Source organism: Mytilus trossulus, chromosome 6 (genome assembly GCF_036588685.1).
Source record: "Mytilus trossulus isolate FHL-02 chromosome 6, PNRI_Mtr1.1.1.hap1, whole genome shotgun sequence".
NCBI classification, from domain to species: Eukaryota; Metazoa; Mollusca; class Bivalvia; order Mytilida; family Mytilidae; genus Mytilus; species Mytilus trossulus.
The window spans coordinates 15,189,163-15,206,619 of record NC_086378.1 but is presented as its reverse complement, the minus strand read 5'-3'; the positions used below and the strand labels follow the sequence as shown (position 1 = coordinate 15,206,619).

The window sequence follows — 17,457 nt, the reverse complement described above, 5'->3', positions numbered from 1 at the left end:
TAATTAAGCTGGGGGTTTTGTGATTGACCCTTTTGAGATCAAGAAATTCTTTTTTTTCAAATCTCAGGACCTCGTGATTTCGTGTTTTTCAAAGCCCAAGATTTAGGGATTCAGACCTGCCAACTATCCCAATTTTCGCGGTATCATCCCGATTTTTACCCCTCAACCCGAATCCCGATATAGGGATCGTAAAATTAGGAAAAATCCTGATTTTCAACAATTATACCCGAAAAAATTATTGTTTACCGATTTTGAAGTTTTTCTGATCAATTTTAAAAAATCAATCATTTTACCTGGGGACTTATTATGACAAGTTTATGACCCTACGCTAATCAACAGTCACAACAGGTGTCATAATTAGTGGTTGTAGGTAATCAGATTACCTAATGGGTCGTCAAAGATCTCAAAATTAATTTGTATACACAAATTTGGTCAAACAGCCTTTCAATTTTAATCAATTTATCATACAAGCACAATTTGCAACATTTGCCGTAGTTCCACAGCAAAATCATAATTAATTGAAAGATGGGAACTGTAATGAACTCTCAAGAAAACATCGTTTATCTTGATATCTGTTTAATTTTTGAAACCAGACATCGTGTGTCTGATGATTTAAAATCGACGCCATTTTGTATACACTTCTACTGTGTTACTGCATAAGCCTCCACCGGTAAGAGCACCTCTGAATACAAAGAAAGATAACTCAAATGTTATCCATTTTCTCATTGATACAAATAAGACCATAAGTAAGACTACATCAAAATCTGTCTTCATCCTTCTTACTTAAGGACATGTAGTTTTAGGTGTTTTAAGTCGAGGTTCATAGATGAGAAGGTCTTTGGAGGGGGAAAGGGGGGGGTGGTCTCTACTTTGAATCCTTTCTTTATTTTAAATGCCATTTTCTCTATTCTTCAGTTATTTTATAATTCAAAAGTATAAGAATCATGCAAATAAAAGAAATCAAGGCCTATAAACTCATCATTAGTATACCAAAAAAAAAATAAGGAGAGAACTTAGACTATTTTAGGAGTAAAAAACAATGCTCACAGAAAAGTCGCTATAATTGTAACCCTTAAAAATCTTGTCGCTCGCTAAAAGTTGGCAGGTCTGGGATTTCGTATTTTTAAGCACAGGATTTCCGGATCAGGACCCCTCCTACCCTCCCTCTTAAGTGTAAGTGAATAAAAATCTATATAATTTAAACACAGGGTTTATACCACGAAAGGTATGTTGTGATTGATTTTGGGGGTTATGGTCAGACAGGTCCTAACAAGAATTAAGGGCCAAAAAAAGGCACAACAAAGCAATTTTCTAGTTTCGATACAGAAACTTGTGGAACAGTGTATAATGAATGTCTCTGAAATTATTCCACAAGATTCCATACAACAAAGAGATAATGTTTAGGATTTGCTTTGAGTGGTAATGGCTCACACAGTTTGTGAATTGGAGGCAAAAAAGGCAGGGAAAATAAGAAATTCCTGATTAATGGACAATTTAAACGCATTGTAAGGGAGATAATCTAATTTCAAATCATATAACCAATTCTAAGTTCTTTGACTGCAGTTATTCTGTGTCAGAAACCTATTATGTGTCAAATATTTAATTACAATTCAGAGTCAGACCTGTATCAAGTGTGTGAATATTGTGTCCATTTTTACCCCGATTGTTCAGGGTTGGACTTCTGATTAGTCTTATCCAGCTGCGCTCAAAGAAACATTTTATTTTAAAAGTGTTTTATAACCAAAAAAATGAAAGCAGTAATTTCTACAATAAATGACAAATAGTTATGATATATTTTTATTTTACAGACCAGCAAAAGAAGGATATTATTTTGTAAAAGTTAATGTGGATGGTGAGGACATTCCACCAGAATTCCTCTGTAAGGGTAATCCAAAACACTCAAGCTGCAGATTTAGAGTAAGTATTTAAAATCTAATACTGAAAACCAACTATATTTTTGCGACCTATTTGCCTTTGCTCATCACAAGTAGAAAAATAATGTGAATAAAAATCATAGTGAAAATTTGAAACTCAGGATCTTTCCTTTTCTAACATGTCTAACACAGGCACTTGTCTCATAATTTTTTGTCTATATATACCTTTATATATAACACTTTCTCTTAAGGTATAGAAAAACAATTCTGATAAAACTATGTACATGATGTATGAAGTGATTTTGAAAATCGCAAAATGAAATTGCCGTGATATGGGCTAGTAAGGGTTAAATGTGAAATAAAGTATCTGCAAAAATAAGTTGGCTTACAGTGGTCCTTTGGTTTTGGCCTCTTTGTATTGCTGCTTTATAGGCCTATATTTAAGTAATGCCTGAGTTCCTGCTAGCATGCTGGGAAAAAAGGGTAGGTAGGCAAATGATATATTTTTAATTCAATTAGTTGAAACAGTTTATTAATAATTAAAAATGCTTGTTAAAAAATTAAAAATGACAAATAGAAAAAAAGGGTAATCAATAAAAGTCACACTTTATGATCAAAATGTATTTGTATTGAATCTACATAAGATCTAGCAAACTGTCGCTGTGAATTCATTATTTTACCATTATTTGTGAATATTTGATAAAGCATTTATTCTATTTGGATACTAACTCAAAACTCATTCTACTATATTTAAAATCACACCCAGCAGTTCCAGCATTATAAGCCTAATGGTGGCGCTATTTCTATATTTGTTCTAAGACCCCAACTACCTATTTTATTTTAATTTAAGTTTTTTTTGTTTGAAGAAAATGTTTATTTATAGTAATCATAGCTATCATATTTACAGTAAAAAAAGTACTTAAAAAGTTTGTAAAACCTTAAAGAAGAGTTGATTTTTTCTTACTCTTTTTAAACTTTTTATTTTAAGTATACCATTAACAACACTCCAACAATAACAGAGATGCAGCAGTCAGCACCACCTGGTGAGTATACAATAACTGGCATGCAAATGCACATGCACACATGTGGGTTAAATAATATCTTTACCATAGAGATATGTTTGATTTTTCCAATTATTTAATTTACCACGACCATTATTCAATATCTTTGAGAATGGAAATGGGGAATGTATCAAAGAGACAACAACCAACAACAGCAGAAGGTCACCAACAGATTTTCAATGTAACGAGAAATTCCCTCATCTGGAGGGGTCCTTAAGTTTAATAACTGATAACATTGAAAATGGAAACAGAGAATGTGTCAAAGAGACAACATACAGACCAAAGATCAGAAAAGAGCATAAGGCCACCACTGGGTATTATACACTGTGAGTGAGAAAATCCTGACCCCAGAAGCGTGCTTGGCCCCTAAACAAAAATGTGAACTCATTTTAAATAACAATAATATGCAGCAATGTGTCTCTTTAAAATTTATTTATTGATAAGTAGTTTTTATTACTTTTGCTCACATGACCATGATAATGTCATCATCAAAGTTATAGCCCCAACTGCTAACTGTGCCTTACCTTTCTCATATCAGTTGTATATTCAGGTTCAAATTTTTTTCTATATAAAAAACAGTCTGTTGGAGAATTTTGAAATTAACAAATCTTAAACATTTGTTAAATTCATTAGGGTTGGGAACAGGAATTTTGACAGGAAAAATAATTCATTAAAGGTTATAATTTGGGACTATTTTATGCCAAAAAATCATATGAGATATATAGTTTTTTGGGGGCAATCAAAGAGGGGCCACCCTGGTTTCGTTACTGATGAAGCATGGTAATTACTTTAAGAATGGAAAAAGGGAATGTGTTAAAGCTACAACAACCCAACCAAAGAGCAGAATCCAGACCAAAGCGCACTAACAGGTCTTCCAACACTGCAAGGAAATTAATCCTGAAGGCTGGCTGTAGCTGTTCATTCAACAATAAGTGTAAAAGTTTAACATGTTTAAGGAAAATGATCGTCACACTTAACTAAGAAACCTATAAATTAACCAGGTTTAAAAAAAAACATACAAAGCTAAACAAAAACCAGGCCTTGTGGTCATAAAACTTTTGAGCACGATTTTTGTACTGACTCAAGAATCGACCAATCAAAATACTGGATTTTATGTTTCGAGCACTTATTTTGTACTTGGAGTACTGAGTAAAGTTTTATGACCCAGTGCCCAGGGCATTTTGACTTGAAAATGTGGCAAGTTTTAACATGTTTTGTGAGATTTTAAACCTCCCCTATACCTCTAGACATTACATACCTTATTCACTTGTTCACAATTCAGAGTTCAGTATTTTTGTGATTTTACTTTTTACTGAAATTCAGAATAGTCTTCATAAAATACAACCAAGTCAAGTTTTGTTCATTTTATTAATAATTCGCATGATTTTTTGTACAACTTCTTAGAGATTACAATGTGATTTCAGGTGAAGTTATTGAAATGAAAGGTAAAATCATGTCAGCAGTATATGGCAGTAACATAATCAGTACAGCAATAACAAATAGTATCAGTGATCCTATACTAAGGTAAATACAACAACATTATTTATATTTAAGGAGGCTCGAGGGTATGAAAATTTCTGGAAAAAATAACCATTTGTTTTTCATTTCAAATTTTATTTGTTACCTTTTGTAGTTGTTACTTATCATATGGTACAAAAATCATTCAAAACAAACACTCCGTGTTGGCCCCTGATGACTCCATCATTGAAAAAGTTACAAATTATCTCCCTTTGGATGAAAAATGCCATTTTTTGGCTTTAAAATTGAAATATCCTTTTTAACTCATCGGTGACCTATATTTTTTAATATAGTTTCAATATAAGCTGTACTTAAACTAAATTATTGTAAAATTTGAGCGATTTCTGTAATAAATTTCTTTTTTATATTTCGATATTACCTTTATTTCTCCTATTACTCCAACAGAAAAAACCCACCTTTACAAAAATGTATGCCTCTTTCGAAGGCAGATTGTGAGCGCAAATGAACAGTGACCCCTCCTTTTTATTTTATTTTTCTATTAAATATAAGATAAAGTTTATGTATAGAAAAATATAGAGAAATCCTATATAAATGATTTAGACCTGTGAACCCCCTTAAACTGGGTTTTAACAAACAATGATAATTAATTTACTTGTGGGCTGTTTCATATAGAGCGCCTATGTAGTACATTTGACCCTGGGGAGGCATAGTCATGTATTGGGTATGCTTTTCATTTTGAAAATAAGGGAGGGTTAAGATTGAAGAAATACGAATAGGGCAATTAAAAGTAATTTATAAATCAAAGAAGGAGAAACAATACCATGAATACCAAAGGAAATTTTGTTAACACTGATACCTTTCATGAAAGCTGGGAAACAGAAAAAGTATTATTATTAAGACCAAGGCAAAACAGAATTGAATTTAGGCACAAGACAAAAAAATATTGAGGTGACATTGTTATAAAACTGTCATGTAAAGTTCATTTTTACATTGTTATAAAACTGTCATGTAAAGTTCATTTTTACATTGCTATAAGACTGTCATGTAAAGTTCATTTTTACATTGCTATAAGACTGTCATGTAAAGTTCATTTTTACATTGCTATAAGACTGTCATGTAAAGTTCATTTTTACATTGCTATAAGACTGTCATGTAAAGTTCATTTTTATAAAAAAAAAAAATATTTTTTTACATTAATTGAGTTTTAAAGATATATGTATTTTTTTTTATATTAGAGTTTATGCTGCCTTCCAGTTGTGTGATTTAAAGATGCCAAATGATGTGTTGTAAGTAACCATGGAAACAATTGTGCTGGATTTATTATTAAGATATAATACTTGACTTTTTTGAAATATGAGAAATTTATTGAAATGATAAACTGATGATTGATAAAAAGTGAGAGTAAGAGAAAAAAAGATTTAGTTTCTGAGCAACCTTGGCAATTGGAATCTTTTGTCCATTTTGTAATCCAAGAGAAGGAATTAAAATTTGTCTTTTAAAGGATTTAATATTCTTATATCATGTTAATATTTTATCATGTTAATATTTTTCAATCTGTAAATCAAACAAAATATTCAGAAAAAGGTCAAACACAATATGCATGTATGTCATTGAATTTTTAACACAATTAGAAATTCATGCTAAATATTATACAACCAAAGTATGAAACACATTTGAATTGTACTATATTAAAAATAGAGCAGGCTTTTTGTAGTTTAAAATTTGACTTTAAATGATTTAAGTGTGAGAATGTAATTAAAGTGTCCTAAGGGTAACCTAAACCAAAATTAGTAAGCTCACCTGACCCAAGGTCCATGTGCACTTTTGACTTCACTTTGAGTCTGTTTATCCTAAACTAACTTTGCTATAAATGTATTCTACTTGGAAACTGCTCAATGGATAGAAACCATAGTTAGCTAATTTTCATCAATTGTTCATGATTTTCTATACAGGTTGATATACCAACATGGTGGCTGTAGGTGAAACTCAGCCGAAGTTCATAACAATTACATGTCAAACTAGAGTATTAGCATATATTGAAAACTATAAAAAATAGAGAAAAATTGACAGTGAAATTGTCCAGCACAACATGCTGGACATTTTCACAGTTTATGACTTATCTTTAAAACTATAAGAGCAAGGTCAAGAGTATATATTTCTAAAGTGAGCAAAAAGCACAACAGTATTCACCTTGAAAAAGCAGAAAGAAATATATTACTGATTTGAAGTTGTTGCTCCTCAAATCTGACCCTTAAATTGGCCATACTCTGTCATTCTACAGTGGTTTTTATTGGACCGTAAAAATGTTTGCGTCAAATAATGCTTTAATGCTGTTGTTGTCTGAGTTGTATGAAGACACATTTAGTTTCCAGACAATAACTTTAATTTAAATTAATGGATCTCTATATAAATTTTTACCAGAAAGCTCAATACCACTTAAAGAAGGTTGAAATTGTTTTTGTGGGTTATGGTCCCAATAGTTTAGGAATTAGGGGCTAAAAAGGGGGGGCTCAAATAAGCATTTTTGTAGTTTTCATACAATAATTTGTGTTTCAGTGTTTTAATATCTCTGAAATTATACCACAAGTTTCCATACATACTATGGAGGGATGGTTAATATTGACTTTTTTTAATGGGTTATGGCTCAAAATGTTTTGGAATAAGGGCCAAAAAAAAAAGGGGGAAAAACTAGGTTTTTCTGGTCAATGGACAATTAAGACAATTTAACAGCAGTCTAAGGGCTGTAATTCAAAAACATTTAAAAGACAATGTTTAGTTTGTTCAAATTTACATCCTTTTTACTACTTGTAAATTATGTATAAAGAAATGTCAGGTTTTTGACTAATTGCAAAAAAAAAGGGGTGGTAGTAATTTTCATTTTTTTTCCTCCAAATTTCTAAAATTCCAAATTTTTGAAAAGCTTTAATTGCACAATATTGTGCATTAGATTTGTAAGATCTTGACATTTGTTTTGTGTAAGAAACCCATATAATGTAAAAAATTTGATCACAATCCAAATCCAGACCTGTATCAAGCTTGAATGTTGTGTCCATACTTGGCCCGATTGATCAGGGTTCGACTTCTGCAGTCTTATAAAGCTGTGCCTTGTGGAGCACCTGTTTTTTACACTGAAATATCAATTTAGTGCATTTTTGCTGTTATTTTGAAATCTACAAGTTATAAAAGAAAAAGTAGTCCGTATGACAAGATCTTTTTACTTACTAATTTACTATGAAAATTAGTTTGTGTCTAACAGTCCATGGTACAATTTTTTTCACCAGATGGGAGATACAGGCACAGGTATCATTAATGCATTGCACAGCTTATAGAAAAAGTTTTATTGAAAAAAATCATACATATCATTAACGCTTTACTATTTACAGTTATGGTATAACATTAGATGATGATGGACTAGCCAAAACAGGCACCTTGAAATGTAAAATGACTGGAACCTTCATAGGTAAGTAGTATAGATAAGATATATAGGACATCATAGGGGAGCTTGCACTGTTAGGGTCAAATACTTAGTTAGATAATGATAAACAAGTTCTAACAGGATATATGGCATCATAGGGGAGCTGGGACTGGGTCATATCATACATATGAACTTAATAGTCAACTTTCAAGTTTGATGCATTTCCTTCAAAAACTCTGGTTTTAGTGAACATCATTTGTGCGTTTTGGGGCATCTTCACTTCCATTTTAATATTGAGCCTGCAGTGGTTGGAAAACTGTAAATCTATATTGTACAAATTATCATGCATGATTATACGGCAAATTGAATTCTCAAAATTGACAATCAGCACTGCTGTCATTAAGGAATTGTCATTTAGTACCTACAGAACAACCATTATTTCTAGTTTACCCTGCACAATGATGATCCCTTAGACGCTTGACGAACGTAAATAATGTAGGGATACAGGCGATCCTCTCTATCTGGTAAATAACGTCATAAAGGCACACATAATTGAAGGAAAAACTCAAAAGTGGTCTATTAGCAATTTTGTGCTCACAGTGCTGCTGTAGGTAATCTTCACCAAAAATGCACAAAGCATTTTACCAATTAGAAAAAAGGTATAACATAAATCATGTTTTAAAAAGGTAATGTAATGTCTTTTAAATAGACTGTTATCCAATTGTGTGGGTACACCAAGTCTCTGATAGAAGTATACTAAAGTTTATCAGTTGTACTGATGGTTGCTATAATTATTCACTATTGATATCAATTTATATTTCTTGGTTTTCTTGACAGCTTTCTCAATAACATACATTGTGTGTTTTATATTTTAGGTAACAGTAATGCCAGTATTATAGTTGATGGTCCATATGGAAGGCAAGTTCCTTTTGGTTTATATATCATAGTCCTTTAGTCTCCCCTGGAAAGTTGTCTCCTGGCAAACATGCCCCATCTCCTTATATATATATGTACTAATAAAATTGAGAAAGGAAATGGGGAATGTGTCAAAGCGACAATAACCTGACCATAAAGCAGCCAAAGTCCACAATGGGTTGCTTTGAGATTTTTAAGAAAATCAACCAAAAGATTTCCTTTTTAAACTACGTCCTGACACACGGTCTCCAGAGGACATCATCAAATTTTAAAAACTACTTTTTTTCTTCTTTAAAAACTATGTTCCAAGGATATATATTTATTTGACCAGTTTTTGTTTGATTTTTCTATTTTCTATATATACAGGAAATAAAATTTGTTGGCAACACTATTATTTAAAAAAATAATGATTTTAAACCAGTTTCAAAATCAAGCCCAAATGGAACTTATTAATTGAGGTGTAACGAACTGCTCCTCTTAATCAATATTATGAATCTGAGAGATAAGATGTCTTGTATTTGCTGTTTTTATTCAATTTACAGCTTAATTTAAGATCATACAATTTATTTACAAAATATTCTACAAATACAAATAATGTTATAAAGTCAGCATTGTTTGTATGATGTTTCCAGACCAGATTTTCTATCTTATACTCCAAGTATTTTATTACAGAACGTTACCAGACCTTGATCTGCTTCGTGTATCAGGTAATGGTGAGATCTACATGATCCAGACTTACGCTGAGGTAACTGGTATATCTCCACCATTAGGGAGTACGGAAGGAGGACTCAGGTTAACTGTTACAGGGAACAATTTCGATACAAATGTTAAAGTTACAATTGGAGGTAGGTTTGTGCTGATTATTTAAACTTTTAAATTGATACATTAGATATTTATTTTTAAAATTGCTGAAAATTTTCAAAGTGTTATCTTGTTAAATGCAAATGAAAATGTACAAAATTATTTCTATTTTATTTTGTCTCATTCAAGCACAAAATACCTAGACAGACATTTATTAACATCTGCCTTTCATAATATCTGTATGAACATATATGTTACTTGTTTCAGTCTAATTTGTAAAATAAGACCCTTGTCAGTCATTTTAGTCTTCGACAATTTTATTTATATTTGTAGATACAATGTGTGAAATAGAAGGGGAGGTTACTCCTTCAAGCTTTGTATGTGTAACAGCCAAACAATCATCATCCTCAGCTTATTATGGTAAGAACCTATAACATGATATATTTTTGTTTTGAAATGTTTAGTTTTATTTTATTCACACTATCATTACCATGATTTGATAGGTGGAATTTTCTACATTAAATTTTGATCGCTTTTGAACATTTTATGAGGTCAAATCAATAAAGGCTTAATTTTACAAATTTTGAATCTTATTCAATGATTTCCACGGAAAAAATATCTTACGGCAATCAAATGATTATAAAGAAAAACTGAAAAAATATAATGAAAAAAATAAAAATAGATTTATTAAATTTCTTCCGGAGACCTACATATATATTTTTATCTTTGTCCTTCTTTGGTTATAATGAATAGTTGGCAATCATACCACAATTCCTTACTTTTATATACAAAAATGAAATGGATGCATACATGTATGAATATGATTTTTTGACATTTCCTCACATTCAGTATTTGAGAACAAAAGTGACGTACGTAACAGTATCTCTGGAGCCTCAAATTTATTAATATTTTTTTAAAGGTAATCGAGGACTCATTTGGGAAAGATGGAATGAAACAACCTCCTCATTTGCTAATTTGGTAACCACTATAGCAGGATTATCTGGAGCAGAGCTTGATTATAGTACTAGTCATATTGATGATTTCTTTTTTGAGGATGAGGGCAATGGTTTTGTATCCAGAGTGAAGGGATTTTTTGTACCTCCTTCAAGTGGAGAGTACACATTTCATATCCTTGGAAACGGTGGAGCCAGACTTTATTTGACTACAAATGCTGCAGACACACAAAATCCTGCATCAAAGGTTAATAGATTTAAGAAGATGTGGTAGGAGTTCTAATGAGACAACTCTTCATCCAAGTCACAATTTGTAAAAGTAAACCATTATAGGTTTAAGTAGGGCCTTCAACAGTGAGCTTTGACACACTCTGTACTGAAAGCACTCTATAAAAGGTCCAATAATGACTAGTGTAAAATAATTCAAACGGGAAATCCAACAGTCTAATCTATGTAATGAGGTTTTAATGCCCTTTACCATCAGCGTTCAAATGGTCATTTACTGCTACTGTTTGCATCAAATTGGTCAAAATTTTACCTCAATTTGTCAATATTTCCGTATTGTGTTTTGCCTGAGGTTCCAACTGATTATTTTTACCCAAAAAAAATTAACATGATTCATCAAAATCAGTCAATTTTTTATTGTCTAAAAGAAAGTGTATATTTTATCATCATCCACCAAAAATTAACAATTAACATCATTTGGCAAGAATATTTACAGTTATTTGTTGTGAAGGTAACCCGATTCTGACATGCAATCCTCATAGCAACAATGAGAAACTCGTCAAAACTACATCAATAAACGTCAAACAACAGGTTTCCTGACTTAGGACAGGTGCAAACAAATGCAGCAGGTTTAAACATTTTAACAAGCACTTATTTTTTGTTTTCCAGGTTGAGGTAGTAACCAGTTCTAGCAGTACTACAAGTTATAGAAACTCAGCAAACAGCTATCAATTGACTAAAGGAATGCCGTAAGATACATTTTTTTTGTTTTTTTGTGGATTTAACATTTATTTTCTTGGGTGCTAATTTTCTTTGACAAGAAAATTATTAATTTGTTTATACATAGGAATTCATGGTCTATGGGTTACCTCCAAAATCACAAAAATTAGTATCTAATAAATAATAAGGAATCCACAGTAGTTGTGAATGCCTCTCTTTTTCCGTCAATTGCTACGAACATTAGGGATGTACAATGAAAACATAAATGGGACACATAGATGGCATGATGTACGGAATTGATTTATTGTAATATATTATATTTATGCATAATCATTATATAAGATCAAGTAGATTTAATAAATTGGTCCATACCATCAATGCTTTGGTTTAAAATTTGGAATTGTTTAACCAAAAGATTATCTATCAAATTGAATGTCTTTTTTTGGTAAATTCACACACATTGGTACCAATAAGCAAATAATTTTGTGATTTCCACTAAATGTTGTTATTTTGTACTCAATTAATAATAAACTGAAAGCTATTGTTTACTTTTTTCAGTTATTATATAGAAGCAATTCACCAAGTAACTTCAGGATCAGCCAAATTACAGGTTGCAGCTCGGTTTTTAAACACAGAGTTATTAAACACCCAAACTGGTTTTGCAAAACAGGAAAGAGTTAGATTGAACTTTGGATCAACTGTAGTAAAAGCAGTTCAGACCATGACCATAACTGGATTCTCTTCCATGAACCAAACTAATGCTGCCTACCAAGTACAGGTGACAGAACAAAGTGGTGGCTTTACTGATGCTACATACCAGCTCTGTATATATAGCTCATGTACAGGTGAGTTATGCTACATACCAGCTCTATATATGGATCATGTACAGCCGAGTTATGCTTCATATATATATACAAGCTCTGTATATATGGCTCATGTATAGGTGAGTAATGCTACATACCTACTCTGTATATATGGCTCATGTATAGGTGAGTAATTCTACATACCAGCTCTGTATATATGGCTCATGTACAGATGAGTGATGCTTCATACAAGCTCTGTATATATGGCTCATGTACAGGTGAGTTATGCTACATACCAGCTCTGTATATATGGCTCATGTACAGGTGAGTGATGCTACATACCAGCTCTGTATATATGGCTCATGTACAAGTGAGTAATGTTACATACCAGCTCTGAGTTATGCAACGTACCAGCTCTGTATATATGGCTCATGTACAGGTGAGTAATGCTATATACCAGCTCTGTATATATGGCTCATGTACAGGTGAGTGATGCTACATACCAGCTCTGTATATATGGCTCATGTACAAGTGAGTAATTTAACATACCAGCTCTGTATATATGCCTCATGTACAGGTGAGTAATGCTATATACCAGCTCTGTATATATGGCTCATGTACATGTGAGTTATGCTACATACCAGCTCTGTATTTATGGCTCATGTACATGTGAGTTATGCTACATACCAGCTCTATATATGGATCATGTACAGGTGAGTTATGCTTCATACAAGCTCTGTATATATGGCTCATGTATAGGTGAGTAATGCTACATACCTACTCTGTATATATGGCTCATGAATAGGTGAGTAATGCTACATACCAGCTCTGTATATATGGCTCATGTACAGATGAGTGATGCTTCATACAAGCTCTGTATATATGGCTCATGTACAGGTGAGTTATGCTACATACCAGCTCTGTATATATGGCTCATGTACAGGTGAGTGATGCTACATACCAGCTCTGTATATATGGCTCATGTACAAGTGAGTAATGTTACATACCAGCTCTGAGTTATGCTACATACCAGCTCTGTATATATGGCTCATGTACAGGTGAGTTATGCTTCATACAAGCTCTGTATATATGGCTCATGTACAGGTGAGTTATGCTTCATACAAGCTCTGTATATATGGCTCATGTACAGGTGAGTTATGCTTCATACAAGCTCTGTATATATGGCTCATGTACAGGTGAGTTTTGCTTCATACAAGCTCTGTATATATGGCTCATGTACAGGTGAGTTATGCTTCATACAAGCTCTGTATATATGGCTCATGTACAGGTGAGTTATGCTTCATACAAGCTCTGTATATATGGCTCATGTACAGGTAAGTTATGCTTCATACAAGCTCTGTATATATGGCTCATGTACAGGTGAGTTTATATATTGACTAATGGGTATTAAACACCACTTTCAGCATGGTTGGCTGTTTTGTAAGGACCAGTTTTTATTTTTATTGAAGTCAGAGAAAACTATAAACCTTTTGTAGGAATAGTTATCAAAGGTACAAGGATTATAATTTAGTTAGCCAAACGCGAGTTTTGTCTATATAAGACTCATCAGTGAGGCTCATATCAATATTTATAAAACTGACAATCATTGTCAATATAATCATTGGAGTCAAATACACAAAAAATGATTCACTTTTTATGGATTTTTTTTATAATTTTGATTCATAATTATTTCATTTCAAAATTCCTAAAGACAACAATTAGTTTACACCTTTCAAATCAAGATTGTTAATTTGTAAAAACTTTTTGCATTGATCATATTTTCTTCAATTTAACATGATCACAGAAAACAAATTGAGCCAGAAATTTTCACATTTATGGAACATAGAAATTCAATTTAGTATATATATTTTGTTTTCAGAACCCTTGACGACTTCAGCTGATAATACAGAAGTTGAGGCTTCTATGAATGATCTTGCTTTCTTAGAGACATCTGAGTCCTTCACAGTAGCAGCTGCACCCACCACTCCACAACCAGGAACTCTACTAACAATTACCTTCAACTCAGAACGAGGTATACTCATTTATAAATGTTCATTATAATGATAATCTTAAAATGAACAACAAAAGTGTTTGTGTCATAATTTAACAGGGAACAGGGTAATCCAATTTATCATTACACTTGATTAGATATACTATTGCAAGTTTATATATCTATTTGTAATAATACTGATCAGTTGATTGTTGATTTCTTTAAGCCACATCAGTGCAAAAAGGCTGTATACAAGCTGTAACTATTGACCACAAGGCAATCTATTTTTAACACAAACAAAGTACATATAATATAGCTAAGCTAACTTTTCTTACTGACTCTTTGTGCTATTACAGTAATTTTTATGCAAGTCTGTCAACCTGTTGTCATTAACATTTTAAAAATTCTTCTCCTGAAACTACTGGGATTGATTATACTAAAATAGTCTTTAAAACAAGTCTTAGGGAATCAAGTTATAAAATTAGATCCAGATATTTGATTCATCAAGAAACTGTTGACTTGTTGAAAATAGAACTTAGGGGTAAAAATGCATTTTTGTTTTGTATCTAAAAATCTACAGCAGTTTCAGTATATGACAACACCTGGTTAAAGGACGTTCACCAACCGTGCAGGGACTGTATAACCAGTTAAGGTTGTTAAAAACTTCCATTTGTTTCTACTCTGTTTGATAAAAACAAGCTTATGAAAGATCGTTATTAATTATTCTATAGAATATAAATGAAGGAACTAAAAAAAAACAGAAAAAAATGAAGGGACAATGTGCTTGTTTTTGCTTACAAGTCATTGAAAATAAGGGGGGATTTTTCTCTCTAGATTTGCCTTACATTTAATATTTTTTTTCTTTCAAAAACTATGAAAAAAATTACAAGAATTTTCAAAGATGGCATTCTAAAATATATGAAATCAAATAATGGAAAGAAAAGTTGGGGTTACCGGACAAAATTGCCACATGGATGAAACCAGAGAATTCTGATTATCTGTAAAAAAAAGAATTAAAAACAAGAAGAGCCAACATCTTTAAAGCACTAATTGTTTTGTACAAAATACATTTTCTTGTAGGAGGACTTGGTGGAATTCAAATCATGACAACACCAGGCAGTAGTGGGGAAACCCTGGCAGCAACTGGTAGCCAGACCACTTTAGGAAGCCCTAGTGGTGATTTCCTGGCTGTATTACATACTGGTTTAACTGTTCCCTCTCCTCTATTTAGTCCAACTGCTTCAGCTCAACAGGTGAGTATTCTATCAATCTATGACTGAAATAAACCATTCATAGTTTTTGTAGATTGTTTGGATTATTTAAAACTTAAACAGAGATACATCAGCTTCTATTAAAGGTGGGACCTATTAATGAGCAGCTTCAGATAAATACCTGAACTTGCATGTTAGCTCTCATTTGGTTTTGGATGTTTGTCCTAATGTGTAGTAAAATAAACTATTTTTCAGGTACATATCAACTTCAAAAGACTCATCAGTAACTCCTGAATTGGAAATGTTTTAAAAAAGGCTTAGTTGGAGAGCATTGATGACCCATACTTTCAAAAGGTTTTGTCAAATATGAGCCTTATGAACAATAAGTGGACAACTGAATATCATGACTCATCCTAATCATGGCTTTTAATCAGTTTTTTTAACAAAAATTTTGCTGGTCATATTTTTTGACTATTGTGGAATAAAAAAGTAATGAAAAATATGGAAATATAAATTAACCCTTTTTTTTTTTAATTATCAATATTTATGAAAGTATATATTTTAGGTGGAAACTGCATTGAGTATTATGTATGGTACCAGATGCTGCAAAAAGCTGAAAAATCCAGTAGGTAAAAGTCGACATTATACTTTTGAAACATCCATTCCTACTGGTTTTGGTGGAATGTTGACCAATAAAGTGGAACCATTTTGTGGACAAAAGGTTGTAAGGAACCCAAGCTATCTATTTAGAGATATGGTGGCGACTAGCAAAGGACTATTTTTAACAACTAGTGTATTTTTGGTAGGTTTTCTTCAGCCTTAAAACATTTTTTATAAAACCTGTTTTTGGTTTGTTTTTTATAACTACCCTTATTTTTGTTTTCGAATTTTTCTCATGATAATTTATTCAAAGATTTTGAATTTTATCAAGATTAAAATAAAAAGCATAAAATAATTGTATCAGAGGAAATGTGTTTTAGCAATGTCTTTCAGATAATCACAAGAAAATAATGAAATACTTCAGAAATGCTTGCAATGTATTCATAATTGTGAAAATAACGAAGACATATGTGTTGCATAAAATAAAAATTTGCATTTTGTTATCATTTTTTGTATGAAGCATTTATTGAAATCAAAATAATTAAACACACATTTGTGCAGATTGTCAAAAAATTGCAATAATAAATGTACACAATAACTTCTGAATTTACCGTAGTTTTTTTAGACATTGGTAAGATGACAACATCAATGTCACATATTTTTTAGAATTTCAGTAGATTTTACTAAAGTTGCATGCATATTATTAAAATTTCAAAAGTGTCTGTAAGTGCAAAAATTATCTTCTATAATGTTTTAATAAATATGTAGTATGATATATTCTGTCTTTAAATAAACATTGAAATCCTCACCAGAGTTAAACAATCTAGGGGTATCAGTGTTGTAAGAGGGTATTTAAAACTATATATGCACTTTAAAATTACTAATTTCAGGTCTGCTTTGCTTACCGTGGAAATGAAATTCAGAGCAGAATTCGTCTATCCTACACTTACCAGAATGATATGTTAGAGTACACATACACCTATTATGATGTACCTGTTACGTTAAATACAGACGAAGGGTAGGTTACATTAGGCATTAGTTTGGCCAATATTAGGGTAAGGTAGTTGGCCAATTGAGTTGCTTCACTTACTCAATTTGTTTTTCTTAAAAACCTGATTTTTCTTAACTGCAATAAAGTTGTAAAAAGTATTTAAGAAAAAACATGTTTCTTAAAATTAAAAATTGTTTCAGTTATAAAAGATTTTTGACGAATGAAGTCATTAGTGTGTTATAAATGTATGTGAATTTGTGAGTGCCTGACTTTTTGCATAATTTGTGTTGGATTTCTGAAAAATTGAAATTGGTTCCACCTCTCATGATTAAATTGTTGCATCTCTTACAACATTTTGGTTAGAAATAATATTGTACAAGGCTGATGGTTTATTCAGATAGATTTTCACATAACAATAA

At 31.8% G+C, this 17,457-nt stretch overlaps 1 protein-coding gene and 1 long non-coding RNA gene across 2 annotated transcripts in view; both read left to right on the top strand.

Annotated features, from left to right (window-relative positions):
* Positions 1-1,806: 1,806 nt before the first annotated feature.
* On the top strand, positions 1,807-4,427 carry LOC134723217 (uncharacterized). The gene is made up of 3 exons (XR_010108016.1): positions 1,807-1,917; positions 2,863-2,917; positions 4,360-4,427. It is a non-coding gene; the product is annotated as an uncharacterized LOC134723217 (long non-coding RNA).
* A 1,256-nt stretch (positions 4,428-5,683) lies between these two features.
* The window catches only part of LOC134722341 (fibrocystin-L-like), a 110,092-nt gene continuing 98,318 nt past the window's right edge, over positions 5,684-17,457 (top strand). Inside the window, exons 1-12 of the mRNA XM_063585954.1 lie at positions 5,684-5,700; positions 7,798-7,874; positions 8,705-8,747; positions 9,417-9,589; positions 9,879-9,965; positions 10,465-10,745; positions 11,393-11,472; positions 12,002-12,288; positions 14,126-14,278; positions 15,317-15,489; positions 16,013-16,249; positions 16,938-17,065. Of these exons, the coding sequence (XP_063442024.1) occupies positions 5,684-5,700; positions 7,798-7,874; positions 8,705-8,747; positions 9,417-9,589; positions 9,879-9,965; positions 10,465-10,745; positions 11,393-11,472; positions 12,002-12,288; positions 14,126-14,278; positions 15,317-15,489; positions 16,013-16,249; positions 16,938-17,065 (1,736 nt within the window). The remainder of the gene's footprint in view (positions 5,701-7,797; positions 7,875-8,704; positions 8,748-9,416; positions 9,590-9,878; positions 9,966-10,464; positions 10,746-11,392; positions 11,473-12,001; positions 12,289-14,125; positions 14,279-15,316; positions 15,490-16,012; positions 16,250-16,937; positions 17,066-17,457) is intronic.